The sequence below is a fragment of the Gadus morhua genome, chromosome 16 (assembly GCF_902167405.1).
Source record: "Gadus morhua chromosome 16, gadMor3.0, whole genome shotgun sequence".
NCBI lineage: Eukaryota > Metazoa > Chordata > Actinopteri > Gadiformes > Gadidae > Gadus > Gadus morhua.
Window position 1 is genome coordinate 11,593,148 of NC_044063.1, and position 23,460 is coordinate 11,616,607.

General features: G+C 43.6%; 1 protein-coding gene across 1 annotated transcript in view; it reads left to right on the forward strand.

The window, feature by feature from the left end:
- LOC115561123 (muscleblind-like protein 1) overlaps nucleotides 1-10,364 on the forward strand; it is a gene marked incomplete at its 5' end in the record, with an annotated part of 20,179 nt that extends 9,815 nt beyond the window's left edge. The window contains 6 exons of the mRNA XM_030380944.1: nucleotides 1,149-1,388; nucleotides 3,909-4,059; nucleotides 5,419-5,454; nucleotides 6,018-6,106; nucleotides 6,442-6,515; nucleotides 6,772-10,364. Coding sequence (XP_030236804.1) covers nucleotides 1,149-1,388; nucleotides 3,909-4,059; nucleotides 5,419-5,454; nucleotides 6,018-6,106; nucleotides 6,442-6,498 — 573 coding nt within the window. The remainder of the gene's footprint in view (nucleotides 1-1,148; nucleotides 1,389-3,908; nucleotides 4,060-5,418; nucleotides 5,455-6,017; nucleotides 6,107-6,441; nucleotides 6,516-6,771) is intronic.
- Nucleotides 10,365-23,460: the final 13,096 nt, after the last annotated feature.

The following is a 23,460-nucleotide window of genomic DNA, read 5'->3' on the forward strand; positions in this document are numbered from 1 at the left end:
ATTACCTCATCAATGTCTACATTTGTACAGTTCATTTCCTCCGTGACCTTTTGTATCGCTCAGTTAGACTGCCCCACATAATATGTCTGTGTATTTGTGTATCAGTTTGCACGTGTAAGTGTGTATGTGCACGTGTGTGTGTGTTTGTTTGTACACCACCAGATCGTGTTTGAGTCTGTATTTGTGTGTGTGTGTGTGTGTGTGTGTGTGTGTGTGTGTGTGTGTGTGTGTGTGTGTGTGTGTGTGTGTGTGTGTGTGTGTGTGTGTGTGTGTGTGTGTGTGTGTTTCTGTTTGCGTGTGTGTCTGCGTGTGCATGTGTGAGTGTCCTTACGTGTGTGTGTGTGTTCATGCATGCATGTTTTTGTTTGTATGTGTATGTGTTTGCGTGTGTGCTTGTATTCATGCATGCGTTTCCGTACGTGTGTGCGTGTGCAGGGCCGTAGCACCAAATCCTGGACCCCTATACTATAGGTACTGATGGGCCCCCCTGCGCCAGGTTGTTGACGGGGGTCCGGAGCGATTGTTGACGGGGGGGGGGGGGGGGGGGGGGGGGGGAAGCGATTGTTATTGTTGGGGGGGGGGGGGGGGGGGGGTCCGGAGTGATTGTTGACGGGGGGGGTGGGTAAAAAAAAAAGAAAGGTAAAATATATTTTTTTTTTTTTTTTTTTTTTTGGGTCATGGGCCCCCCCTCTGCCTTGGGCCCCCCCACAACTGTCCCCTTTGTCCCCGCAGTCCGACGGCCCTGTGCGTGTGTACTGTGTGTGTGGATATCTGAGTGTGTGTGTGTGTACGTTTCATTATGTATATCTGAGTGCATGTATGTATGTGTATGTTTCCCCATGAATTTGTGTGTGTGTGTGTGTGTGTGTGTGTGTGTGTGTGTGTGTGTGTGTGTGTGTGTGTGTGTGTGTGTGTGTGTGTGTGTGTGTGTGTGTGTGTTTGCACCACGGTCTGAACCCCCTGTGTGTGTGTGTGTGTGTGTGTGTGTGTGTGTTACCACCATGATCTAAACCCTGTGTGTGTGTGTGTGTGTGTGTGTGTGTGTGTGTGTGTGTGTGTGTGTGTGTGTGTGTGTGTGTGTGTGTGTGTGTGTGTGTGCGTGTGTGCGTGTGTGCGTCTGCGTGTGCGTCTGTGTGTGTGTGGGCCAGGTGTGCCGGGAGTACCAGCGGGGCAACTGCACCCGCGGGGAGAACGACTGCCGCTTCGCCCACCCCTCCGACAGCACCATGATCGACACCAACGACAACACGGTCACCGTGTGCATGGACTACATCAAGGGCCGCTGCACCCGCGAGAAGTGCAAGTACTTCCACCCGCCCGCCCACCTGCAGGCCAAGATCAAGGCGGCCCAGCACCAGGTCAACCAGGCCGCCGCCGCCGCCGCCATGGTAGGAACCTCCGGGACACCCAACCCCCCCCGTCCATGGAGACCGAGAGGTCCCCCCGAGTAACGCCTTGCCACGTCCCTGATTTAGGTTTAGGTTGCGATCTGGGTCTAACCCCAGGGTCTTACCCCCTGCTCTTGATCTTACCCCCTTATTCTTAGGCAGAGGTTCCACCTGGTGTTTTGGTGCGACTTTACTTCCGGGTCAGACCTCATTGCGTGCCGAACCCCCTCCGGACTGCCTCAGGACTGCCTCTCGCCCGACCCACCAGCCGGTGGTTATGTCTGGGGGTGGTCTGACCTGAGACAAAGTGACTGTATCCTGGCGGGATCGGATGGCAAACAAACGCATTGAAACGACGAGTCTCACTGAGCCCTCGTTCTTAGTCTCGTGTAGAGTCTGGTCTCGCTTTAGTCCTGTCTTTTCTTAGACAAGGATCTTCCTTAATCGCTTTGAAACATACTGTACCTTTGGCAGAAAAGCTAGACTGAGACAGCTTTAAAAAGGTGGAAAGGTTTTAGAACATTACTCTGCTGAACAGGACCATTTGGGAGGATGACCACAAAGTCAGAGGCCATGTGGTCAGGCCTCTATTTCATCATGAAATAAATCTTGTCAACACCGCATACGGCATGCTAAATTAAAGGTTGTGGGAGTATGAGGGGAGGAATATGTGAGTTATTCCTCGGTAGCATCGGCTCATCTACTTCAGTCAGCCCCTGTTGCCAATTTCCTGCCCACTGAGACGCCAAAGTTCCATATTTTTCCATTTGTCTTTTTATCTTCGTAGATGTCTTTACAGATTGCAGCTATACTTCCGTTTTCTCCATATCTCCCCCAGGCATCTTTTAATAAGTCTTAGTGTAGAGCAGTTGTTCAAACACGGACGTTTTCATTTATTTGATACCCTCGCCGCATCTTCTGAGCTACGCTAAATCTGATCCCCCCTGACCCTACCCAGAATGCATCACTGTGCCCTCAGCACCTCTCTTCCACCTGCTGGTTTTCCTGAAATGAGATCGATATTTTTCTGAGTCTGTGTTAGGATTAGAATGTATCCATGAATACCGTGTCTCAAACCCTCCGTGCTTAAGCAACTGGTTCCTAATTAACTTTCCGAGCAATTATCAATGTAACTAAACATATCCAAAGAGCCATAATGACTTGCAGTGATCCTACAAACATTTATGCCCTAGTTACATTTATTGTGTATTGCACTCCAATGATTTTGTTTTATTTGTTTTGTTTTGTTGTTTGTTTCGTTTTCCTCCGCAACCCAAACTGTGCTGCTGCCCCATGATGCACCTGTGCCCACAACTTTATGCTAACTTGCGCTCCCATTGCCATCATTTGCTCGCTGCCTCGCTTATTAAGACTCAGTCGGCTGTCCAAACTCTGAAGCGACCCCTCGACGCGACCTTTGACCTGGTATTATGACTTTTCAGCTTTAAGCTCGGCATGTAGCTCTGTTACACTACAAGTCCATCGTAGTTGTGAACCATTGTAGAGGTTACGATGTCAACTCAAGTAAGCGTGGTGATGAACTGATTCAAATAGACTAATAACTAATTAACAACTAATTACCAAATTGAAAGGGACTTGGCACTTGTTTGGGCCAATCTAGAAATCCCTACGGCAACGATCCATCTTTGTTTACTATTTAATGGCGTTGTAGTCACTGTGACTCTGACTCTGTTGTCAGTTAATCACCTCAAGTAGATAGAATGATTGAGACGGATAGAATGACGATGATCTCTTGTGAATCATCAGCCTGCTCTCCTGCTGCATGATCATCATCCTCTTTCACTTTGCATGGAGAGCTGCCATGACTACTGGTATTTATATGGCGCTCTCAGTGCAGCATACCCTAACTACATCACATTATACATGGTTGAATAGCCACGGTCCCTATTTCATAGCTTGTGCCTTGCGTTGATTGTGATTTTATCTTTCTTTGTACCTTTTCAAAATCACGTACTCTGCTTTACTTAACGATGTATTGTTATTTTATTTATCCCTAGACTGTTAGCCACTCAGCTAGTGTCTCTGTCAGCTAGCCTCTCAGTCCTGCAACTAGCGTAATTGGCCGTCAACTAGCGTCACTGTTAGATAGCATCACTGTCCAACTTTTCCCTAACTAGCTTTGTTTGTCGTCAATTAGCATCACTGTGCATTGACCAGCGTAACTCTCAACCAGCATCCCTGTCATTTGACCAGCATCAACTTGCATCATTTCCTTCAGCTAGCATCGCTGTCAGCTAGCCTCATTGGCACGCAACTATCACTGTCCCTCAGCTGCCCGCTAGCATCTCTGTCTGTCTCAGAGAGGTTTGGGAGACCACTGCTTGCATCCCAATATTTGATCTGTTAGCTTCTTTGACTTTCAAAACGGCTACTTTACCTACTAACTGAATTCTCTCCTCTCTCTTGTCGTGGAACGTCACCCACCCACCCGCCACTGCCATCTTTGTTTGGTTCCCCCACCACTCCCATCCCTTTATTTTGGTGTTGTCCCCTCACCAGGGGCTCCCTCCCGCCTTGCCACCATTACCAAAGAGACCCACCATGGAGAAAGCCAACGGTGCCACCACCATGTTCAACGCTGGAATGTTCCAGTACCAACAGGCACTGGCCAACATGCAGTTCCAGCAGCAGACTGCCTTCATACCGTCAGGTGAGGAAGCTAGCCTAGCCGTGCACGATAGGACACCGTGCTAGTGTTACCTTATATTCACATGACATACGTTGTTTATCGGATTTCATTGACTTCGCATGGGGCGCTCTCGAATTGCATTGTGGTCTGTCAGCTATGTCAAAATGTTCAACTTTTCAGGCGGAGACGGATCCGTTGGCCAATCAGATCACGATTAGGCAAAAACACTCCACAAGACTACTTGATCCATTTTGCAATAACAAGCAGGAAGAAGCATGAAAAATCTGGCTGTTATATATTTTTCAAGAAATGTGGAATCGATAGGATTGTTTTTAGTCACCGATCTTTTGTATTTATCCACACATCAGCTTTGTTAGCGGGAAGCGATTTGATTGACTGCGTCTACAAAGACTAGTCCCCTATAAGCCTGCCATGAAGGATATGACCTCATGCTAGTGTAGTATATGATACCGTGCTGGGCTCTGGAACTGCTTGCATTGCTTCCACCACATCAAGGGTCAGGTTGTTTATTAGTGAAATAAATTAAAGAAATAATAATCCCAGAAAAAATAGCAAAAGTACACGTGCAATTGATCGGCTGAAGCATAGGCTTTGATAAAGCTTGCCTTTGTATGTGTGCTGTTGTTCTCTTTCACGCTCAAGTTTAGACGTCACAAAGACACAAACACACACACACACACACACACACACACACACACACACACACACACACACACACACCAACACACACAGACGTCTCGTAGTGTTAGATGGGTTGAGCTCCATCAACTGATCATCCCATACTTCCCCTGGGACAGCCTAAGTACAGACTGCCATTGATCCCCTGCTGTGAGTGGTTCTGATACTCCAATCTTTCACGCCCCACAATTGGACTGTCAGGTCACTGTAAAGTACAGAGCACAAGCTAAAGGCAGGTCATCCGTAACGACCATGGGCGAACAACCATTACGTACGTAATACACGCAATGGGAACATAAGTGACTCTGCCAGAGAGAAGGAAAGAGAGAAAGATGCAGACCTTTGTGGTCCGTAGATAACTTTTTGAACCAAATCGTTTTCCTCACTATCTCAATGTGCTGTACATTTTTTGCATTGTCTTCTAAGCTGTAAAACATCCCTTAGAATGATGTGTCGATTTCAAGCATTTTTTGAACACATAACAGAACACCCAGTGCAGATTCTCACATAATTATGTTTGGTATACAACACAATCCTTTGGAATATGAGATATGACTTTCGATGATGATGATGACATAACACACGGGTCATATGAGTTATAACATGACACGTTTGATGACATTTGACCCTGTCTCCCCGTCTTATTTATCCGATCCACGACCTTCAACGCACGGTGACCAGGCTCAATATTGTGCATGGGACCTGCCACCAGCGTTGGTAGGTGCCATCTTACCTAACTTTCTATCTGTACTATTCCATTCAAGTTACTGTTCCTCACAGCCTACTGCAGATGCGTTTTTTCCTAATATTAATTTTTTGTTCCTAATATTAACTACAAATGGTATAACATCAACCACAAGACCAGAAATGGGTAATTTAAAGTGACCCCATTAGATTGACGTCTTTGTCTGGCCACTCATTCCTACATTAGGATACAGAATACTGTACTTCTCTCTAAAACACAGACACAACCCTTTTTCAAAATCAACCAATGCATGTAATATCAGTGTCAGGGTTTGTTATTTGATTCACTATCATTACTGTTACCGTCACATTAGACATTACTTATTCATGACATTGCATTACTTATTGAATTGCATTCAACATTTAGGTCAGCTTGTTATGAATAAATGAGTATCAATGATCATATGAATAATTAATTATGACATTTTCTTTATATATGTTGATTAACTATAACTTCATCATGTTTAAAAGCTTGTTGACAAGCCTAAACATGAAGGGTGGACCCAAAATAGCTTTGTTCAACTTCTTTCTTTAAGTTCCCATGATGCACGGCGGTAACCAGGCCGTGTCTGCTGCCACCACATCTGCCACAAGTGTTCCCTTCGGAACCGCCTCAGCCAATCAGGTTCGCTCTCTCACTGCCACCGCGCTGCTGTCAAACCAACTGACCTTTGGATATATTTTTTTATTGACTTTCTGAGTCTTGGCGGTATTGGCCATAAAATGAAAACCTTTCAGGTGTTCAAAGTAGTAAAAGTATTTTGCCGCATTCAAGTTTGAATGCGGCAAAATACTTTATTCTGTGTATTCTTTTGCTCCTCTCTAATGTCTCGATCGATCTGCATGCCCTTATTTTTAGCTCTACTTCTCATGTCTTTTTTGCCCCAACTCTCTGGTTCACACACTCACCCTTCCTCTCCCTTTGCGTTTCCCTTTTCTCCCACACTTTCTCATGTGCAGATTCCGATAATATCTGCAGAACATCTGGCCAGCCACAAGTACATGACCCAGATGTAGGAGTCTCGATCACAACAGTATGTACCCTACCTCCTTCATAACATCAGACATTTTTAGAACCAGTGAACTACAGACAGAGATATGATAGTCATATGGAGTATCAACATCAATCTAAGTGTAATGTTTTTCATAGAATCCAAAATTACACTATTTGATCTAACTCAATGTTGATATATTGCAAAAAGTATTATATCCACGCAGGAGCTTTAGTAATTGCCCTAGTAGTACTGTATATATTTTTCTTTTAAATCTCTCTCATATACTTCTCTCCAGATTAAACTGCGACATGTCAGTGTTAAGTCCAACAATAATAATCATGCTTCATACCTCGGACATCAAGAAGCAAAAATGAGAACAACATTTTATCTGGAGTGGAAACAGTACCTGCATGTTTAAGAAAGAAGGCCTGGTTTGCTGTTTCGGGTTCTTTTTCTTCATGTATATTCCATGCACTCAATGAAAAAAAACTACTACAAAACGGAAAAGACTACCATTCACACTGAAGTCTGCCTTTCGAAAAAGAAATAGAGGCAACTTGTTTGTTTAATCACCGGACACACTTTGAATGTCAACATGGGACTAACGTGTGGTGTACTAGTCACCGTGACTAGTTTGGTACGTTCGAAGACAGAGAATTAAAGGGGGTTTTGTTTACTTTATGTTTTTTTCTTCTTCTCTATTTTGGGTTAGTTTGGTACCCTTAAAGTGTTCATTTGTTTACATGAAGGCAAACCTTTAATTTAGTTTTGAAGTTTTAAGAAAAGGTCAGAAGTTAGGGAGTGATACATGAACGACAAATGCATGCATGCACAGTGGTAACTTGATTTTGTAGCGTATCTTTCTATCTCTGAAGCACATGTATTAGATGCTGCAGTTGTCCCTGTAATGTGCTACACATCTCAGAATCAGGTGTTGTGGTTAAGCAGAATAATGCAGCGTTCAGAACAAGAAAGAATTACCCTTTAATGAGTCTGGAGGGGCATTACATGAGTATGTTGACCTGGATCCTATTGAAAAGCTGTTCCTTTGTTTCTGTCTTGTTTCGTAATCCTACAACAGCCCTGGTTTCGGATGTCTAGTAAGAATCAGCAAAGGAAGCTGCTCTGACATTGGTCTCTTCATAAGTAAAACATAAAGAGTCTTTGGATTTCACAAAGACTAGCTGGGTGAATGTAAAGGGATAACAGAGTCTTTAGAGTCCTCTGATATGAATAATGGTGAAACTCTAATATAGTGTCTGAAATAAAAATCTTCAGCAACCGCAGAAGCTGAAATAATAATCATGGTTCAAAAGCCATGACTTTATGAATTGTTATTCATTGTGCGTGTTCTATCTATATTTAAGGTGGATTGTTAGGTATAGTCCTTGCGGTGTGTGTATCTTTTGACATATTTAAGAGACCTTGTTTCTTACGGGTCTCCTTGGGAGTGTTTTTTGATGAACAGCCAAAGTCATGTTTTTTGTCTCATATCATTTAAGATGTTTTTCGGAGGATGAGTTAAAAAACCAAGTGAGGCAAATAAGTATTGGGTGTTGAGATTTTTTTTGACACACAAAATCGATTTTTTTTGTTTCAATTCTGGGTGTTTGGCGGTCATGCTAAATGAGTCAACAGCGAGGGGATTTCGAACTATTTCATGACGATTGTATCATCCAAAGCCTTAGAATGCACCATTCAGCACAATGCCACATGTCATTTTAAACCATCCAGTTGCCTAATTCACATCATATAAACATATACACGCAAACAGACACACACATATCAACACACACACACACACACACACACACACACACACACACACACACACACACACACACACACACACACACACACACACACAGTACTATGTAATCGTTTATCCGTTTTTTTTATTTTGCGTTTCTTTCTTTTCGTGAATGAGTTTTTGACTTTGATTTGTTTGGGTTTGTGGTTAGGTTCTGTTGAGTTTCAGTCTGTTTAAAGTTATCTTTCTTAAATTAGATATAAGGCGATGTGGTTATGTGTTCCTCATGCACAGGTTTTCTAATATTCCATGTATTGTCAGTTTAAGTATGATTATGATTGTGAACTCTGTATTTTCTACGTTATTTGAAGAGTACGCATATTGTTCATTATTTTCTGGTCTGTTTGAGTTCTTTCAACAAAGATGTTTTATATAAGTATGTTAAAATGAGGAAAAATAAGAAGAGAGTGGCTTAATTGCGATCTTTGCAACAATCGCCAATAAGTGAGTAATATTTTATGATCGTATGGTTTGTAACTAGTCATACTAGAAGAAAATAATATAAAAAAAACTGGTTCTTAGATGTTTAGAGTTTAAAGATGTTATTTTCTACTGTATCCATTTCAAAAGGTAAATATTGTTTGAATATTTTTACTCTCCCTGGAAGTTGGGCCATGTTGGAAAACAAGCTGCATATTTGATCACTTTTAAGAGACGTTGTTGACAGGGGTCATGTGACTATAGAGAGCGAACACAGATCTCTTACTAAGCAAACCACAAACAAACGAGGAGGGGGGGGTCAAGAGGCGGTGGGTGACAGTTGACTTTTTTGCACTTCTGTACATAGTCAAAAAAGAGAGAATCATGTATATTGAGATCTTATTTTGAATAAAAAAAAAAAGTCTATATCGACAAGGAATTTTGCTAGGATAACTAAAAAAAAAAATCTTATGAAAAGGCTGAACAAAAAACGCTTCGCTTAAAAGGGCCCTGAGTTCTCACTCTCTGACTCCTTCGTTGAGAGAAGGCAACGTGTTGCTCTCTTTTTGTTGTCAACAGCTTGTAGTTTGCCAGGTAACCCCTCTGGAGGAGGCCTTCACGAGCCTCCAGTGCAAAGGGCCTGTCTGGGTCCATCTGGTCCCCTAGCCTGCCTAGCGACAGGCCTGGGCGTCATGGCCACGCCCATGCCAGGCCCAACCAATCACAACAAGTCATTTTTATTTTCCTTAGTCAGTTAAGGAATTGCATGTTCAAGGAAATTACATTTACCTACTTAAAAAAAACTAAAAAAATATCACAACAGAGTAATATTGAATAAGAAAAAAAAACATGTAACACAATAAGAAGTATTTACAGTATCCAATATTCTATTAATGTAATGAATGAAACTATGAAAAACATATAAAAATAGAATAGTAGTTCATTTAAAAAAAATCTTAAAAAAGTATTCCTAAGAATATACTCACAGACGTTCACCACTTGGAGAGTTAAAATACATACAACACAAACACCATAGCTAAGTATGTTCTTTAAGTTTGTAAGCTGTGCTTTTAGTAGATGAAATTGACTCAATATGATTGCCATTAGGCGGAATTATGGAAAACAATCTTTTGGGGGGGGATTTCAGTATTGCTCTCATGATTTAATGTGCAACTCGTTACTTTGAAAATGTCGTCCTGACCAACGCGTCACCTTTCATCTTCTACAAGCACGCATGCTTAAGTTTATTGTATGATGTAAAACTGAAGTTTTGGTTTGTTTTTCTCTGCTCGTAGTGCTAATAAGATGTATTTTGTCTGCGCCCGCATTTTAGTTCTCCGCTTGTTTTACTGTTCCAGGCCCCTTGAAGGGATCGGTCATGTGTTCGCATGATGGTCACCTCCTCTCAACAGCGAACCCTAGTGGAAACTGTTGGAACTGCTAAAAGCCACAGACTAAAGCCATAAAATATAGTAACTCATATGAATGAAATATTGTACAGATTGACTGGGAAGGAAGGAAAAAAAGGGAAAAAAATGGTTGAAGAGAGAGTAGTTTTTGATGACAATCTTTTCATGGGGCCTGGAGTGCTATATTTGATTCTTGCTGTTATGAATTTGAAAAAAAATATAAAAATAAAAATACAACAAATGAACAGAGCAATGTGTGCCATATCGTTTTTTTTACATCTAACAAAACATTGTCTGCATAGGTTGAGGTTGTTGGTTTGATGACGACTACAGGGCTCCTGTCCACAACCAAACATCTCATTAATTAAGTTTGTATCTTCTGCTAAATAAAATTAAAGCATATAAAAAAAAAAGAAAAAGTATTATCTTATGCAAGTATTATCTTAGCAAATTTCAAATCTAGTATATAAACATATATTTACAGATAATTTCCTTCTTCCTCGCATTATCTTGACACACTGAATGCTTGCGCCGCAACAGAAACAGACACAGCTGCAGCAGTTCATGCTGGTTTCGCCAGAGACCGCTGTGTCTCATTTCACCACAAGGGGCGCTGTAGCGCTGAGGAATTCAGAATACTTCAGAATTCACTCTCAGTCCCTGTTCAATAGTTTTTAAATAGCTAAGCCCCAATACCGATACCTGCTATATGCTGTTTTTGATGTACGTCATATGAATGACTGTGCATGCAAATCTCAATTAAGAATTGAATGTTAATATAATAATATGAATCATTACCTTGCTTATTAAATATGGTTATATTTCTACAATCGTATCTCAGTAATAAAAGAGTGGCAAAGCAAAGGGAATATTTAATATTAAAGGAGTGCTTAACGCTTCAGGGAGAATTGTGCAGGTGCCTGATTGTGCAATACACAATCTAGCCAATAGATGGTAGCATTTATTTTTGGTAACAGCCAAGATAAAATTCCCTGCAGCGCCTAGTGTACATGAGTGCTACGCTTCGGACCCAGCACTCCTCAGCCCAGTAGGGAGGGTGCGGCATAGCCCAGCTCAGATACGGGTCGCGTTCACGGCATTACCCTTATGGTAGGGTGGTGTTTAAGCCGTATGGCGGTAGCCGTAGCAGCTACTTAAGCATCGTGACGCAGCCCGACGCAGTTTAACATGCTAAAAAATCCAAGGAAAAAGAAGAACGCGCACAATAAACGAAGAGCAACAATGTAGGACGTCCAAACTTTTGCACAACATTTAAAAATAGACTAAATGCAGACCTGCACCCTCCGGTGGAAATACGCCATTAAAGGACTATGGATACATATCTAAATAAATAAAGAGAAAAACAGACAATAACATTTCCAGAAATTCCATTAGCTGATCTGCCAGGCAGTATGTAATTAGCCTTTTCCTAATTAGCATCCCACTCCTCTGTTCCTTAAATCTGTGATTTTGTTTCAATTCCAGCTTTCTTCATCATCCTAAGCATCTCTGTTCCGACCGTCTCTCTCTGTCTCTGTCTCTCTCTTTCTCTCTTTGTCTATCTCACTCTCTCTCGCGCTCTCTCTCTTTTACCGCTAGCCTTATGCAACAACCCCTCTTCACAAACACTAAAACACACACACACATACACACACACACACAGACGCACACACACGCACATACACACAAACGCACACAAACACAGACACATGATATGGACACACACACTGCTCTCTTTCCATAGGCATCAGCCGTCGTCTGGTTCCTGTGGAGCCTTAATGAAGCGGCTCTGATCCAATCACGCGGCCCCTGTGTGTGTCCTCACCGGGTGTGATGGAGCGCTCCGCTGTCGATGTCTTTCACTTATCAGCCGTCTCCCAGCATAAACTCTGCTCCTCAGTTAGAACCACCCTCTGCCCTGACCAGGGACACGACACGGAGGAAGACGATGTCATACTGAGGTTCATGAGTGAGTTAGTTAGTTAGCAAGTTTGTGACTGACTGACTGAATGAGCGAGTGACTGAGTGACTGACTGACTAAATTAGTTAATAAGTGAGTGAGTGACTGCCTGACTGACTGACTGACTGACAGACTGACTGACCGACTGACGAGTGACTTGTTGTGTTATGTTGACTTTGAGTTAGTGTAGAGTAGCAGGATATAGTGTAGAGATAATCTTTAATTTTCTTGTGGGGCTTGTTTTACAACAGTAGTCATAGTAGTACAAAGCTAACAACCATTACATAGATAGCACTCCCATCATAATCATGAGTGGCAGAGCACATACGTGGTATGTGGTCAGACAAATTGGGCCAAAAATCACTCATATTAATAATGCATCTAACAAACTGTAGACAAATAATGATCATACACAACAGTGTACGCAAATAAAGTACCAGTACCAATAAAAAAAAGCAAACAAAAAGCCCCTCAGGTATATTATTTAGGAAGCTGGTGGCTGAAGGGATAGAGACAGCCTCTATCGGTGAGAGTTACACTCGGGAACCAGAACCTGGGTTCTGATAGGAGAACCTGGAACCTGCTGTGTTACTGTGTGTGTATGTGTGTGCGTGTTTGTGTATTTGTTTTTGTGTGTGTATGTGTGTGTGTGTATATATACGTGTGTGTATATATATATGTGTGTGTGTGTGTATGTGTGTGTATGTGCCTCCGTTCCTGAGTAGAAGCGTGCGTGCTTTCATGTTCATATGTCTGCGTGTGTGTGCATGTATGTGCGTGTGTGTGTGTGTGTGTGTTTGTTTGTGCTTGTTCATGTATGTTATCCAAGGTCAACCCCTTTCTCCAATGCACTTAAGAAAGGGGTTCTTATCCCACGCTTAAGTGGTGACCCACTTAAGCGTGGGCCACCACTAGGTCACATGACAAACGATCTCTCCAGAAGAACATGTCGTGTGTTTTCCAACAGATCCCAACATCTATATCCCTCACGGCTGTACGTCAGTAAGAGTACGGACCCCCCTGTTAGAAAACAACATGGGAAGTTTAACAAATTCCTCGTTCCCTCAGACCAGCGCCGCTAATGGCCTGACGGCCTGCTCCGATCAGATCACAAGTGGGATGAGAAGAGGAAGTAGAAAACTAAACATGGAGAGATAAGAGAGGGGGAGGGGGGGTGGGGGACGTTCAATTAAACCAGAGGATAACACTTGGCAAGGGGGGAGAACTGAAATGAGCGGACCCAGGAAAGGCTGTCACAAAAGATGAATGTCTTTCCTGAGATCCCAGACACGATCAATTAAAAAGGGGAGCGGGAGGGAGCAGAAAGGGGGGAGAAGAAGGGAGGGAGGAGGAGGGAGGGAGGCCTGGTGAGAAGGCTGCACCGCAGGGGGCAACAGAGAGACAGGTACTACGTGATTAAGGCCCCGTCCACACGGAGCCGATTTTTTTGGTGAAACCGCATAAGTCTTGTGCGTTTCGGCCGACCGTCCAGACGGAGCCGGCGGATCCAGTGCCCGAAACCGCACATTTCTGAAACCATGTCCCAGGGTGGTTTCAAATATATCCGGACCTATGCGGTTTCGTGTTAGGATTTGTGTGGACGCCTTGCCCCCCACCAGCTGGGCGTATTCTCTAGCTGTGTTTGAAATCGTTCCCTATCACGGATACAGTGCACTATACAGTATAGGGTGCTCACCATTTTGTAGTGGTGTTCGAATTCTCTGCGGTTAATTTCATGCACTGCAGTGTTATTTTTGGAAAAAGTCTGCCGAGTCAGGATCGCTTTAACTCACTTTATTTGCAAAGGTTTGGACTAGTCTCTATGAAGCAAAAGGAGGGGAATTGTATTATGCACGCGTGGAGATACACTTAGTAGGGCATCAGATAGATGCGTTACCTGGAGTGTTCTAGCCCCCTGGGCTTTGTGTTGTGACTTATCTACTGGGCAGGCGTGGTACTCAGTTATGTGCTCTGATTGGCTAAGCATGGTGCTGAACTCCCGCCCCCTGGATACCCGTATGTGTCTTTATGCTGTCCCGTGCGGCTATCTGTTGGCATTGCAACTTGGTTTGTGGCTATGTGCGGGAATTACAGTTAATCTTGTGGCCTTGAGCTTCTGGGTCTCTCGAACATCTTGACCACTCGTATCTCTAGAATTGACACATGATGAATGGCCTCCTGTATGAGCTGGACGCCTCCCTAGGCTCAGGATCCCTCCTTAGCGTGAGAAAGAAGCCTCTTTAATTGGCAAGGGCATATGTGGCCTGTTGGTATGAATTTGTGAATTATGTTACAGCACTATATATAGTGGACTTAAAGTACCCAAAATTTGAGATTGACCTGTTTGACATGTTACTCCCGTATACCTCAATGCAATGCGGTCGTGTTTTTCCGGAGGAGAAGAAGAAGCTGAATAACTGCGAAAACGAATACATTTAAAGGTTGGGTAGGTGATTTGCGAAACGCCAGCAGATTTTGAAAATACACAACTCAAATGGTCCTACCCCCTCTCCTTCAACGCTGACTCTGACTCCACCCATTCCAAGTACCTGGACGCGCAATCATGCACGAGCGCGAACAGAGATGCGCGAGAGCGAGCCAGGCTAGAGCAGGTTTTCGTTTAACAACATGGCACTACATTCAGCTGTAAGTTGCACCCAGTACCGCGGGAAGTAGGAGTGCTGGGGGTGCTGCAACACCCCCTGTCCGAGGCCCTGTCTTATCACAGAAAACGATCATTTCTAAAAACTCCGGCCAAAGTGGAAATTTCTGAAAACGCCGGTTATGTGTTGTCGTGTCAACGGGGAGAAACGGGATTTTAGGTTCTGAAGCGTCACATTATGCACCAGGAAATGCTTAACGTCATGTGAGCGCCCGCTGTACCGTATTGGTCCGAATATAAACACAAACCCCATTGTAAGACGACCTATATTTGGAAAAAAGATTTGAAGACCAGATCCGTTTTTTATGAATAAATAAATTGTATTCATTGAAATAATATACGAAAATAAAAAGGCATTGAATAAAACACTGCATTGCCACTAAACAGTAGTGCAAATAGGCCGTACTGATGTGTACACCAAAGACTATTCCTGACACTCCTCTGCCCCGCTGTGTTCGCTCTGGCTGTGGTCGCTCCGAACTGTTTCGGCCCGTGGCAAAGCGAGTCATCCTCGCTGCTGTCCAAGGCATTTTGAGACGCAGCATTTATTTAATGCTCATATGACCTAGTGCTGAAAAAAGGTTGTATGAAAAAGTGTGAGGGTAGCGGTGGTATACATCTTTTTTTATCAATGTAACGAGTTGCGAGTCTAGTGCAGGCTGAGTTTTCTTTTTTCCCAGCACCCCCTGCTGAGAATACGTTCTCGCTGCAATGGTTGTACCAGATGTTATAAACATTAAACGGTCACATAAATCATTACTATTTTTAGAAAATGTATGTTTGTTTCATATAATTGTATTGGAAGTCCTGGTTTTCACTAGGGTTGCCGCGGTGTGGACATTTTCACACCGAGTAATACACTCGTCTCCACACCGGTATTACCGAGTATAAACGGTATAAACTTTGAAACTAGGTCAACCGCCACACAAGCATCGGTTTTTAGACCCTTCTCGTCCTTCAGTTGCCGCCAACGTTCGAAAGCAGCGCCTAGGATTATTCTTGATTTCAGTTTTTCTCTTTCAGCGTTTTTATTATCAATTACTCTCTGAAAAAGAGTTTTCCTTCTCTTTGCTGGTGGTGGTGGTGGTGGTGGTGGTGGTGGGGATGGTGGCGTCTTGTCTGCCATGGAAATTGTCTTCTACTGCTAGGTCCAAATGTGGATTAACTAGTTCCAGTAGCTACCGCAGGATAACAACAAACAGGAGCTTGCTCTGGGTCACGAGCTCTGGGTCACGAGTACTGCACGAAGGGGTCGCGCGCGGGGCGCGGCGGAGGGGGAGTGCAGTACGACCGTTTGATTGACGTACTTACTGTCCAATGCAACTCGGTGGCAATGGAAATGATTGGCTGGAGTTTTTCGAGCCCTGCCCGTTCCACAGATGATTGACTTGTTTAATTTTCATGTCAGTACTTCTAACTCAGTGGCTGTAAGCGGGTTATGATAAGGATTTCAAGTAATTTTGCAAAAATGGCCAAAAAAGCTAATCACCTATACAACCTTTAATGATGGAGTCTCCGGCTTTCGTTTAGAAATGTCAACAATTTATTTGTGATTTAAAATGTAACATTCAAAATTAAGGAAAAAAACCCGGCGCATTTACTGACGCGAATGAAGTTTAGAAATGTTCAGCATAGTGTCCGAATTTTCGTTTGTTCGTTCCCTATATAGTGCACTATATCATGAACACTATATAGGGAATAGTGAGTGAGTGGATAGGGAACGATTTCGAACACAGCTTCTGTGTGTACAGCCACCAATTTAACAGATGGTTCATGGTGCTGCTGTCGTGGAGGCTAGTAGAGCATCGATGCAGGAACTACCAGACTGGCTAACAGCTTTCCCCTGAGGCCTTTAGGCTTCTCCCCCAGCCAGGTTGATCATGTGATCCCATTGATCGCGTGATAACGTGATCACCCTGATGCATGCATTGATCATGCACCACAGTTCAACATCCATGTTCATTGGCACTCGTACACTTTATATTTATAATATGTGATTCTTTTTCTAGTGTGTCTTTTATTTTTGTTATTTCTGCAATTTTCTTTGCTATTAATTTCTTTGCCCTTATTAATTAATATTTTGTATCCATTTAATATTAATACAATACCACAAATTGGTTGCTGCCATGTCTAAGAATTTGTTATATTGCACATTTTATAAATAAAATAAGTTGACTTTGACTACGTGTGTGACAAACTCAAACCAAGAGAGTGTATGGCTGTGCATTGTTTGTTTGTATATGAGGATGTTGATGGAACGAAAGAGAGTGCTACTTGCTGTAGGCTGAAGATAATTACATTTCACAGGAAAGAAGAGAGCTATTGATTAAACCTCCAGAGTTATATCTCACAATGTTTACATCAACAACTTTCTCGACAGGGACAATGCACAAGATTTCTCGCGCTTTCCCAGAGTTCGAATGACTAAAAATGGATGAAAATCTTGTACAGTCTTTTTAATTATTTAACTTCTCGGTTATGCAGAAGACCCCTCGCATAAATGGACTCATAAGTGAGACTGAGCACGCAATCAAATTGGACTAACCGCAGAAAATATAAGTGCTGCACCATTACCAAGTTTCTAAAAATATATTTAGACAGAGTGCCGAGTAGGATTTTCATCACAGGGGTAGTACCTCTAAACTAATTAACTTCAACTCAATTCCCCCTAAGTGCCCAAAACAACAAGGGTCTTGATGATGTTCTGGTAGCCGTGGAAGATGTGGCGATGTTGGTGAAAAGTTTGACTACGGTAGCGGCCATCTTGGCACCGGAACAACGGACTGGCAGATTAAGGGCACCGGGGCCGCAGCTGTGCCCGGAAAAGAATGGCTGGCATTCAAGTAACGATGGCCTTCGTCTATTAGCACTCAATGTTTCATAGAGTAACCGGGCCCGCCAAAGGAAGCAGATGATTGGTCCAGACGACATGTGGATGCACAATGCTTAAGTGTTTAGCCCATTACTGTAATGCAGTTTGTCGGGATATCCCGTTAATTGTAGTAATTATCGCAGTCGATTTGCGTCCTGCTAGTGGTTTCTATTTGAGGAGCGATTCTATGAGGCTGGTGGTGTCTTCGAGGACGAAGGAAGACAAAGGCCGAATAGAAAGATCTCAGTGTAATGTCGGAGCATACAGGAAGAGAGAGCGGGAGGAGAATAAAAAAAGGAAAGCCTTGTAGTAACAGCTGCAGATTCAAGTTTCTTCTGAACTATCTTCTGTGTGTTCCGACTCGGCGGACAAACCGCTGAACAGAGGAGGCGGTGGGTAGGACTGGAGCTGAAACGGGTCTGAATCCAGCTCCACTGTCACAACACACCATTCTGAGCTGTCAGCACTGTGGGGGTGGAGATACTGGCAGTGGCCCGTTTGTTTTTGGCTTTTTTAATCAGACTTGGAGCACTGACAGATTCTCCCCCATTGGTAGTGTGTGTGTGTGTGTGTGTGTGTGTGTGTGTGTGTGTGTGTGTGTGTGTGTGTGTGTGTGGTGTGTGTGTGTGTGTGTGTGTGTGTGTGTGTGTGTGTGTCTGTGTGTGTGTGTGTGTGTGTGTGTGTGCGTGCGTGCGTGCGTGTGTGTGTGTGTGTGCCTGTGTGCGTGTGTGTGCTTAATTACATGCTTTCTCTTATGAATACTTTTCAAGAAGCCTCTTTGTTTATGTCTGTCTCTGCCTCTCACTATCTCCCCACCCACCCACCCCCTCCTCCCCCAGCAGCAGCACCTCTCTCCCCCACCCGCCCAACCACACCCCAACCGCTTACTTTATTTTTTCCCCACCAACTCTTCCTTATCTCCTGTCACATGCATGGAGCTCTTCAAAATCGTATCGCCTAGCAGCCATCAGAACGGAGAGTGAAATTTACGTCCTTCCATTCATTCGTGATTCACACGTTGACAAGCCTCCGATCGGCCCCCAGACGGGGGGTCGATTGACAGCTCAGGACCGACGCATCCCTCATCCGCTGACAACGTTAAGGTTTTTTTTTTGGGGGGGGGGGGGGGGGGGGGGGGGGGGGGGGGGGGTATGTTGTCGATGAATCTCGGTGCGACTTGTTTCACATGGATTGTAGGCTGGGCAATAAACAGAAAAACCACAGGTTTGGAAACGACAAGAATCAGAATTTGATAGATATGCTGGATTTCGCTAGAAATGGGCTTTGTTCAAACAATTTGTGTTTATGGTTAGAACGTGGAAGATTTTTTGGATTTGTGTAACACATTCCGGACAAATAACAGTGTGTACATTAAACAAACACATCCTGGCACCATATTTATCCCAAAAATGTCCACAACTGGTACCACAAGCAGACACTTCAGTATGGATCAGTAGACATAATGTCAACTTTTTAGAGTGTTGCCTCATTCACTCCAGCACTAATGTTGGATTGATTTACGATAAGTGTTTGGTTTTTCATAAAACTCAGATCAACGGTATGAGACTGAAACATTATTCTTCATGGGGGCGCACCAACAACAACAACCACAAAACGTTGAGTGCTTCAAAGGGTAATAATCATAATTCAAATAATTTGAATATGCCATGGGTGTCTTACAACAGCATGAATGCCCCCTTACCAAGCATGGACGGTCCCACCCAGCCACGCACACCCAATTTCTTCACCCACACAACGCAAGAACACAACATCACTCCGTCCCTGCTATGTATTCAGTCTCCCAGGCCCCTTCCTCCGTTCCATCTGTGATCGGCAGCCAGCTCGCATTCTTATCCAGCCAGCAAGCCAGACCCGCCCCGAAAAATACCACACTCGGTTATAAAGCTCTGTGAGAAACATATAACTATGTCTGGGTCCTTATCAGGGACACACACGAGCCCCAGCGGCGGGCTTCCATTTCTGACACAAAGGTGCTGATGCAGCGGGTCGCCATTTCCCCGGGACCTTACCTTGATATATCATATGTGTGTGTTTGTCCGCGTGTGTGTCGTTGTGTGCGTGTGTGTGTGTGTGTGTGTGTGTGTGTGTGTGTGTGTGTGTGTGTGTGTGTGTGTGTGTGTGTGTGTGTGTGTGTGTGTGTGTGTGTGTGTGTCTGTGTGTGTGTCTGTGTCTGTATGTGTGTGTCTTTGTGTATGTGTGTGTATGTGGGTGTATGTGTGTGTTTGTGTGTGGGTGTGTGTGTGTGTGTGTGGGTGTATGTGTGTGTTTATGTGTGTCTGTGTGTGTGTGCGTGCGTGTCTTTGTGTGTCTGTGCGCATGTGTGTGTGTTTTTTTATTTCTCGCCTTATTAGGTCTGGAAAATGTGTGACCAGCCAGACCAAAACTTCCAAACAATTTAAAAATTGGTGGTGCTTCCTGCACTTAAGTTAGAAGAAGGGTCGGAGCAGAAGGAAGGAGCAGGAGAAGAAGGAAGGAGATGAGGAAAGCCGAGAATACCAACCAATCTGGGAGGGGATATGGATATTACTCTGCCTTGGTTTAATGGGGAGGGTAACGATGCTTGTTTTATACACATAGCTAGTGAAGATGCATTGCACATCTGCTAAACGATCTAAGGAGCCATTAGTGAAGCAACATTTAGATCCATGTTTCTTAATGAAAGCCCTTCTAAGAATCTGTTCTACGAAGCCCTTCTGAACTCAGCCTCACAGTGTGAGCTGAGTTCAGAAGGGCCTCATAGAACGGCATCACACTGTCCATTGAGCCATTCAGACCGCTTCACCCTGTCTATTTAGCCTGTTGCTAAATGGAGCGTCTCTAGTTATATCTTCTATGGTCGTTTGTTTTCCGCCTCATTTGTGAGTCCGTTTGGATACAAGTGTCTGCCTGATCACCAAAAGTACGAAAATATTTGTTAAATGTATTATTAAAAAGAAAATCGCTATAAAAAATAGATATTTTTGGATAGCAATTGAAGCCTCCCTCCATTTCCTCTTCCTCCGTTCCTGTGCTCCCTCAGAGCTCCCTGAACTCCCTCCCTGGTGTTCTGTAACACAGACCTCGTGTTTGGGTGATAAGGCCTCATTGAGTCTGTGGCCCACTGGGTAACTCCCCACCACATGTACAGCAGCATTGTTTCCTGTCTCCACAAGATATTGTTCCCTTTTTTTTCTTCTTTCAGTTTCAAGCTGAGTCGTTGCTGAGTGTTTCACTTCATCTTGCATGTTGTAATAGAAAAAAACATGTTGTTAACTTTTAGTTTCATTTTCTATCCCTTGTATGTGATCCTTGTATTTGTTCCTAGTTTTATCTAGCGTTAACTTAACCTTGGGGTAAATAGGAAGCATGATCCCCTTAAGCATGAGAACAAAGGCATTCTGCCCTTTGGGTAAACATTTCCCTTCCTTTGACAGTTGCAGACAGTTGCATTGCAGGGAGGGGGCAAACTGTTTAAATAGCTCTGTGAAACTATTCTGGGCTCACTCTGGTGAGAGGAGACTGCTGTATCCTGTATGAGAGGAGACTGGTGTATGCAGAATTAGATTTGCATAGGTTTATTTCCTGCAACGATTGTGTCTAGAAGTCTCATCTGTCCGAGACGCAATCTTTCATGAATGACTTGCCACGATTAAATATACTGTGAATTGTCCTATTTGATCCTACTCACTGTGCAGTTTTTCTTTGGGGTTGGTCATGGTTGAGAGTGTCTCTCTCTCTCTCTCTCTCTCTAACCCTCTCTGTCACTTTCTTTCTGTGTGTCTCTCTCTTTATGTCTCTCTTTCTGTCTCTCTCCCTGTCTGGGTCACTCTTTCTGTGTCTCTCTTTCTGTCTCTCCCTCTCTCTCTCTCTCTCTCTCTCTCTCTCTCTCTCTCTCTCTCTCTCTCTCTCTCTCTCTCTCTCTCTCTCTCTCTCTCTCTCTCTCTCTCTCTCTCTCTCTCTCTCTCTCTCTCTCTCTCTCTCTCTCTCCCCGCTCTCTTGCTTTTCTGATCCTTTTTGGTCCTCACTACACAGTTTATTTAATCATTTTTCTCATCTTTCTTTCAAACTCTTGAATGGAACCCGTGCCGTCCTCAGACCGTGTGTGGGTGGCAGAATATCGACTTGAGTAGAGGTCTGTGTAGAGAAGACGCCAGGAGTAAAAAAGAGGAGACGGATGTTGCCAATTAAAATACATACAGTAGGCGCTTGTGTATTGGATATTACAAGTACTATAACTTTGTTAATCTCGCAGCATCAAAGGCTAAGGCTAATAGACCAGGGTTTACCTTGTCAGCTGTTTCACATGTTTACATCAAACAATAGCCTTTCAAAGATCTTTGCTTTTTATTTGAATAAACCCTCCACTACCAATCTAGCCTATTCTAATATTCTATTATTAACATTAATAATAATACTCATTAAAATAAGCCAATCTGCAGTCAGCAGAATGGTGAAAGGTTGTAGCCATCAGCAGAAAGGTAAAACATTATTGTCAATCAGGAGGAGGGTGACCCTTTATAGCCAACGAGCAAGACTGAGTGTGCATGTGTGAATACCTGTTGCATCATGTTATTTCTGCTCGTCTTTTTCTATTACATTTCTCTTGGTTCCTTTGTCTGTCTCTCTCTCTCTCCCTCTCTCTCTCTCGTGCTGAATGTCATTACCGCTCAGCATGTGGAGGCATGTACGCCTAACAACAGTGCGATCGTTCTAGCCAGCGTCAAGCTACTAGTACTCATCATTTGTTACTGTCACTGCGGAAAAAAACACCCACATTATGATGCATTAACTGTATTTTGATCCACTTAAATTATGATTCATGAATTATCTTTCAAGGTGTGCTTTTAAACACAGGAAGCTGGCATAACTTTCGGTAAAACTGGCCGCCTAATGGGGAAACATTAAGTTTTCCTGTAGTCGTTTTCTTTGTGCTTCTTTATTTTCCATTGGTTAGAGGAGCCCACTCTCAGCCCTGGGATCCATTCCATTAAACGTGCCTAGTGGATGGGAGTCGTTCCAATTACTAGTGCACTTGGGGGGGTAGATGCTATTGATGGGAGGTAGCTAAGGTTCAGGTGGCGCCACTCCGATGATCAAATATTATGCACTCAAGGAATAAAACAACATTCAAACAGGGTAATGCTTACAAAACACACACACACACACACACACACACACACACACACACACACACACACACACACACACACACATATACACACACACACGCACACACATATATTGACAAATATGCAGACCAACACTCAGACTCAGCTGCGCGCGGGTACGCACAGACACAAGCAGGCACGCGCACACACATACACAAGCGTGCAAACACACACACACACACACACACACACACACACACACACACACACACACACACACACACACACACACACACACACACATACATTGACAAATGCATAGACAGACAAGCAGACTAAGATGCACAAATGCACACATTCTGCTGCACGCAAACACACACACACATACACACACACACACTCACACACACATTGACAAAATTCAAATAACACACAAAATAAAATGCACAAATACACATACTCAGCTGCACACAGACACACACAGACACACAGACAAACACACACACATTGTTTCACATTCAACTCAGCATCACTAAAGGAATGCACACTGTGAGGAAAGACTTTTTGCCACCCAAGAGAGTATCGACGGTAACAAATGAATAAAAAAATCTAATCTGAGAGTGCGCCCGTGGATCAATGACGAGGGGAGCGTTTTGGAAAGAGTGACCATGCGGGGAGGTAGACTGACGGTAATGTACCTCCCACCTCCTCCAGAGTGGTCGGTGAGTCAGCATCTAGCTCAC